The 7384-nt window shown below is 34.0% G+C and overlaps 1 protein-coding gene across 1 annotated transcript; it reads left to right on the top strand.

Annotated features, from left to right (window-relative positions):
- Positions 1–779: 779 nt before the first annotated feature.
- On the top strand, positions 780–3351 carry LOC131016052 (probable phytol kinase 3, chloroplastic). The gene is made up of 6 exons (XM_057944602.1): positions 780–1177; positions 1780–1847; positions 1932–2063; positions 2443–2558; positions 2732–2846; positions 2920–3351. Exons 1-6 carry the CDS (start codon positions 869–871, stop codon positions 3095–3097), a joined length of 918 nt encoding a protein of 305 aa, XP_057800585.1. The 5' UTR covers positions 780–868; the 3' UTR covers positions 3098–3351.
- The last annotated feature ends 4033 nt before the right edge of the window (positions 3352–7384 follow it).

Here is a 7384-nt window from a genome sequence, read left to right as displayed (position 1 = left end):
ATTTAGTATATTAATTATATTTATAATATTTTTAGTGTATTATACACAATGCGACACAATATACTTTGATTCAACTTTTTTCATATGTTAACAAATAGTACGGTATTTGTCCATTGTCCGAAAGTCGATCGCGTGTGGGACAAAATCCATCAATGGATTGGAATGGAAACGGCTAAACCACAAAAAGTCGAAGATCATTTCATATCTTTCATTGGAGGAGGAAGAGGTAAAAGAAACAAGAACTTCCTTAAAGCTCTTTGGATTGGGACTGTTTGGCTGATCTGGAAGTATAGGAATGAGAGTAGGTTTGAGAACAAGAATTGGGAGGTGTCCAATCTTGTTAATGAGGTCAAATGGAGGCTTTGGAGCTGGAACAAAATCTTCCATGTTGTCGAGTTCAATGTTTCTTTTACTTTGTGGTGCTCTAACGAGTTCGCACCACTTGTTTGATGTTTTTGGTACTCCTAGTACCACCCCAGTTTTTTAATGAATTTTTTATTGATCAAAAAAAAAAAGTACGGTATTTACATAACCTTGAAAATCTACTAGTATTTATTGAAGGTTTGCATAGTATATTTTGATGCAAGATGCAAATTTGATAACTTTTTTAATTCATGGTCAATTAGTGAATAAATATACGTATTATGTATGAATAGATGAATTGTTTACGAAAATAAAGGATTATCATAATTTGGATTTAACGTCAGGCAGCAAATGATTCAGTAATCAATCCCCATTTTAACAATAAATTCAAAGTTTGGTTCATTTAATATTAAGCAGCGCCACAATAATCTCCATTTGCGGCAATGGCGTCTCTGAGTCTGACTCTTACCCGCTGGTCTAATAAACCACGTGCGCTTACCATTTTATGCAGCCAACTGCTCCTCCCAATACTCAAAACGACAGCGTTATGGCATTCGCAATCGCTTTCTTCACAATCCCCCCCAATTCCACTCCTAATTTGCGTTGTCCTTTGAGGAAAGATTGTTTCAATTTCATCCAGCTGCTCAAGCCGAAGCCGCGGAGGAGGGTCCGCCGGGAGCTGACCTCAGCGGCGGCGATGTTTTCCGACAACGTCTTTGTCAGCGACATCATCGCCGAAGCTTTGTCGGGCGGGGTTGCGCTGTCGCTGCTTAAGCTGTGGGAGCAAACGGCTAAGAGAGGCGTCTTTGACCAGGTTTGTTTGTTTCCTTCATTTTCTGCTCGTAATCTTATTGTGAATTGTGATTGGTGATTTTGGATTTTGCACATTATATCGATGTGTGTGTCATGATGTGAAAACTTAACTCTCATTGCTGTTTTTGGGAAGTTTGCGAATTTATTAGCATTGCAAAATTTCATATAGCTTTAGTTGAACTTTGCCAGAAGAAACTACTATGAATGGTAAGTGAATGTTTCCTATAGGTTATGTGTATTAGGCTTGAATTTTGAAGTTTTGAGTAGGGTAAATTGTTGAGAAACCGTTTTTAAAAATCAATGGATGCATGATTATGCTTCTTCTTTGTTGTAGATACAAGGTCCGCCCAAAAACATAGCTCTGTAAATGGTGTTCTTATTAAAATTTAAGGTCTATTAATGTTTTCAATAGAAGTCTTGTACCCGCTATACAAGTTTAGAGATTTGACACCCTCTGCGTCATCATTCGGAGCTCTATGATTTGTTTGATTTCTATGTGTATTTGTCAAATCTTGAGAATCCCATATTCAAACATTTGTTATTCTGTTTGTCCACTTTGTGAACATATCTTATCTTATTTTTCTTTTTTCTCTTCTTTTCTAGAAACTAAATAGGAAGCTTGTACACATCACGGTTGGATTAGCATTCATGCTTTGCTGGCCTATGTTCAGGTAACACTATCTGTCCACTTTGATAGAGGTTTTCATTTCAGGTGACACAATCTATCTAATTGAGCTTATTATTATATGTCGCAGTTCTGGTCGCCAGGGAGCAATTTTCGCAGCTATAATTCCTGCTGTTAATATAATAAAAATGCTTCTGATAGGACTTGGAATATGGAAGGATGATGCAACTGTCAAATCAATGAGCAGATATGGGGACCATAGGTATGTGTCAAATGCCAATGAAAATCAATTCATTGCAAGATGCTTGAAGAAGAAAACATCTAATGATAGAATAACGGCATTGCATACTGTTCCTTGAGTTCTCCTATTATCACGCCATGTCAGTTAGCATGCCATCGAGGAATGTGGAAAACATAGCCTGTTTTTGAAGCTTAGCTGGAAAATTTTGATGCATTGTGGTTTCTTCTTAGTTCAACAGCATGATGAGTTGATGCTGCAAGAAATGGTGATTTGAGAACAGAAGCTTCTAAGACTCCGAATAAGTTGATTAGGACCAAATGCATGCTACTCACAGTTTTTTTTTAATCATTGTCTGCAACATAAAATACTTCTTTAATTCCAATGTCAAATTTCTGTCCAGGGAACTCCTTAAGGGGCCATTGTACTACGCTTCCACGATCACTTTAGCCAGTGCCATTTACTGGAGAACATCTCCTATAGCAATTGCAGCAGTTTGTAACATGTGTGCTGGTGATGGTATTGTTTTTTCTAAGGCTACTGGTTCCGCACATTTTCTTTCGTCAACATCCTTAATTTCTGGTGAAATTTAAACTTTCCCAGGACAAATGCCAAAATGTCGATGCTTATTAAGAATCTCCCTATAACCATAGCATACAGATAACCATATTCTTCCCAAACTTCCTTCTCAGGTATGGCTGATATTGTGGGTCGTCGTTTTGGTGGCCAGAAACTTCCCTACAATCAAAACAAATCAGTCAATGGCAGTATTGCAATGGCTAGTGCTGGTTTCTTGGCTTCTCTCGGGTAACATACTATCCCTCGTCTTCCGTCTTAAACTTAGTAAAAGTTTATCGCTGATAGAGTTATACCTCAACAGATTCATGCTCTACTATTCATCTTTCGGGTTCATGGAAGAAAGCATGAAAATGGTTGTTGGGTTTTTGATAGTGTCTGTTGCTACTGCATTAGTTGAATCACACCCGTTAAGCAGTGAGCTTGATGACAACTTGACCGTGCCACTGGCTGCGGTTTTGGTTGGCAGTTTCGTCTTCTGAGTTGGAATCCTCATAGCCGGAGCGATGTAACGAATAACGATTGCCCCGGATATGAAGAAATTTGAGTCAAATCTGTTGTAGGAAGAAGCATTGGTATTTCTTGTTGTATTTGTAAGTTAATTTTTTTGAATTGGTAGTTGTAAGTTAATTTGTTGAGAATGGTCTCAAGTTTGTAAAATGGCAGATTGAACGTCCCTGTTGTAGCAGATTCTGCAGAATAACAACATAATGAAATGCAGATAATGTGTGGAATATTTACGAATATTTCCACTGAGGTAAAGTAATTTTAAAATAATAACATAATGAAATGCACATAAAGATTACCCCTCGTATAGTAAGCTTTTTAAAACTTACTTCGCCTCAGTGGAAACATGTTATGTAATTTTGTAATCTACAATATCTAAATTCATATTCTATCTCAAGAAAAATTTATTGGACCAATTACATTTGGGTATTTGTCAACAAGGTGGCATTTGATTTAGAGGCGATTTGGCTAAGCTTATTTTAAAGAGCTTATAAGCTCTTCTTATAAGATGTTTCAAGAGCTTATAAGATGTAGTTTCTTAACAGCTTATAAATTAACAAAGTGTATGGATAATGAGCTTATAAGTTAGAGAGATAATTTTTTTGCTAGACTATAAAAAATCGAACAAAAATGAACTTGAACGATATATGATGAAAATAATAAATTATAGTTGAAAAATATTTGTAAAATGATTATTGCATATAAGATTATAAAAAAATAAGTTGGGGTAGAAGAACTTATTTTTTTAAGGAGCTTATAAGCTAAGCTTTTGGAGCTTATAAGCTGTTTTACAGCTTATTTTGTCAAACACTTTGAAAGAGCTTATTTTGCCAAACAACTTATAAGCTGTTTTGAAGAGCTTATAAGTTCAGTCAAACACCCTCTAATTGCAATCTTGGATTGACAGACAGATCCGCATCGCGACCCTTTTAGTTTTAGCAATTCACTTTTCTTCTTTTTAATTCCGCTGTAGCTGAAAAGATAACGAAAAAAATGAGAAAAGCTAAACTACGCATTTTTTTTGTAAAAAATGAGGGGTAAATATTTAATTTTGTCACATCATATTAACATTTTAATATAATTGTCCCAACTTAAGGATAAGTGCATACAAGTACCCATCGTTTCAAAGTTTAGTTATTTATGTCCCGAAAAAAAATTTCGACATCTGAAAACTGATGTGGAATGCTGGAATTCCACATTCGTAACTTACGTGGCACATTCACCACACCAATAAAATATGCCACATAGGTTGTGAATGTAAATTCCAGCATTCCACGTCAGTGTTCAGGTGTCGAAATTTATTTTTCGGACACAAATAATTAAATATTGAAACGAAATTGAGACATTTTTGTTAAATTGCTAATACGATGGGACAAAATCGGATATTTACCCAAAAATGAGTAAAAGAAACATCTGCTTTTAAAATTTGCTGCACTCTATGCTTATTTTACTTTTAAATATTTTTAATTGAAAAAGAAAATTTGGTCTTAAATTCAATTTCTTTCAGATTTTCACTTTTTCCAATATTCACTGTTGATTCACTTTTTAAGGGCATCCACTATGGTGCTACCCATAGTGGATGCCACATGTGTGCCACCTCATCTACTACCTCCTTTTTCAACTATTCCATATTTTCTCCACTATAGCACTACCTCACTTTTAACTATTCATGGACCCCACTATCATTATTATTTTACCAATAAATTTGTGTATTTAATTTTGTATTATATTTTATTTTAATAAAATTAATATAATTATATGAATAAATTAATTTATTTAAATAGTATAATTTAATTTTAAAATTAATATAATTATACGAATAAATTATTTTATTTAAATAAATATACTTTTAAAATTAATATAATTATGCTAACAAAAATTAAAATTCAAACGCGCATTTTATTGAAAATTAATTTCTTACAACACACAACTAAAATTAAAAACACAAATTTAAATACACACAACATCTTAAGTTCAAAATATGGTTGTAGCTAGAACAATATATGAAAGAAAAACTAAAAAGAATGAAAAAAAAAAAAAAAAAAAACGAAAATGAGAAAAAGCAAACAAGGTGAGGAGAGAGAATGTTGGCAGCTACTTTTTTCAAGAGGGAGGTCCCACCATCATTGCCAAGAACCGAGTTCCTGCCTTGGTACCCATTTCCTTGTTGGGTTCTTTTTTTTTTTTTTAAGTAAATAAATTCATTAAGAAACACAAATGTGGGAGAGTACCAGCGGTACTCATCCCCAAGAAGTAGAGTACAGATACAGGCCCAAAACAGCACACCAATCTCAAAACGCAAGGAAAAACAAAGAAACACCAACCCGAAAACTTCACCCAACAAACGAACAAGACTCAAGCGATTTTTGCCGGAAAGCAGCTAACAGGATCCATCATCCACTCAAAGGAAGAGTAATAAAAATGATTTGGGTTCCTGGCTTTTAACCATCTCCACGTGCAGAAAATGATTTCATCCACCGTTCCTTGTTGGGTTCTTATTTGTTGCTCCTCACTATAGTGCTACCAGGTTCTTTCTATCTTTGCCACATGGACATAAGGACCTCCCATAGTGGAGGCCCTAATATAGTCAGCTTTTGAGCCCATTTGATCTATCTTCAAAATCTCGACTGCACTCCACAAATGAAGGATTTTGATCGATAAGCAAGATTCTGATTGTTAATTTCTATTAATCCGATCGACCCAGATCTTAAAATCACTATTTCATTAAAATTTTTAAAAGTGATTTTAAAACATTTCGACCATAATTTTCATGATTTCGGACTCGGTCGATCAGAATGTTGTGAAGATTGACTGAATGTATGTTGTTAAGAAAAAAATATTTCAAAATAGAAATGAACTAGCGTCTAATCAGTCGAAATTCGACGGAAATTATTTTATGTCATCATTTATAATTATTTTTATTACTATAACATATGAAATAGTTTATATATAAATTATTTATTTAATTAATTTGATATGATCAAATTAAATTAGTAATACAATATTTGAAATAATATTAATCTTAATCACTTTCGCCAATTAAATGTAGGTTGTGATAATAGAAATACATTTTTATATAAATATTCATTTGATGAAGTTTATAAAAAGTTGATGTGGGATTGAATATTTTAGAAGAAAAAAAATATGTAAATTTGAAGTATGATATGATGTACGATTGATGTGTCGCATTTACTGTTAATCGTATATTGATAATATTTACTCTCTCCATCCCTCAAACATTTTCCTTTTTCTCCTATTTTGGTTCGTCCCCAAAACATCTTCCTAACCTATTTTTTAAAACAATTTCACTAATTATTATTCTTACAATTTCACTTTTTGTGAGACTCGTTCTCCACTTTCACTAACTATCACTCTTACAATTTCACTTTTTGTGGGACTCATTCTTCACTTATCAAATGCATAACTAACTTTTATTAAAACTCGTGTCATCCTCTTCTGGGAATATGTTTGGGGGACGGAGGGAGTATTAAGTTTGTTCAAATTCTTTAAATTTGACGGATAAGAAATAATTTAATTAAACATATGTCATTTGAGTATCATCTCATATGGACCTAATATGACCAGATAATAATATGAAGCTCTAAAGACCACATACGACATTTGAACGTCAAAATTTTGAAAATCATATTATTTGGAGTTTGATATACCACATCTGAATTTTGAGCATCATCTTGTATGGAGCTTGAAGATTATAACTTACTTGTAAGTATCATTTTGTCTAGAATTTGTGAAACTATAATTAAGTTATGAGAATAATCTCATCTCAAACTTTAAACAACATCGTCAAATTTGAAATCATATTCAATCATATACTCCCTCCGTTCACGAAAAAGAGTCCTATTTCTCCTGTTTTTTTGTCCACAAAAAAGAGTCATATTTCACTTTTTATACAATTATACCTTTTAGAACTTCATGTATTTACTTTATTTGCCATCCAAAGAACCCACCTCAATAATTAAGAACTCTCGCCAGTTAAAAGTTAATCGATTACAATTAGCAATAAAAAAATCATAGAAAGTATTTGTAAACCTATTTTTCAGAGTTGGGGCGGCGTCTATCTCCTTTTTCTTCTTCGTCTGATAGCGCCGCCTCGCTCCTTCTTCTTCACCCTAAAGCGCCGCCTCCTTCAAAGCAAACCTCCCTCAAATCGCCGCCTCCCGCCTCCGTCTGAGCTCGAAACCCCAAATTGCTGCTTCCCTCTGAGCCCAAAACCCTCAACATCATATGATGCCGCCTCCATA

Source organism: Salvia miltiorrhiza, chromosome 3, assembly GCF_028751815.1.
Source record: "Salvia miltiorrhiza cultivar Shanhuang (shh) chromosome 3, IMPLAD_Smil_shh, whole genome shotgun sequence".
NCBI classification, from domain to species: Eukaryota; Viridiplantae; Streptophyta; class Magnoliopsida; order Lamiales; family Lamiaceae; genus Salvia; species Salvia miltiorrhiza.
The sequence above is the reverse complement of the archived record's forward strand: the minus strand, read 5'-3'. Positions and strand labels throughout refer to the sequence as shown.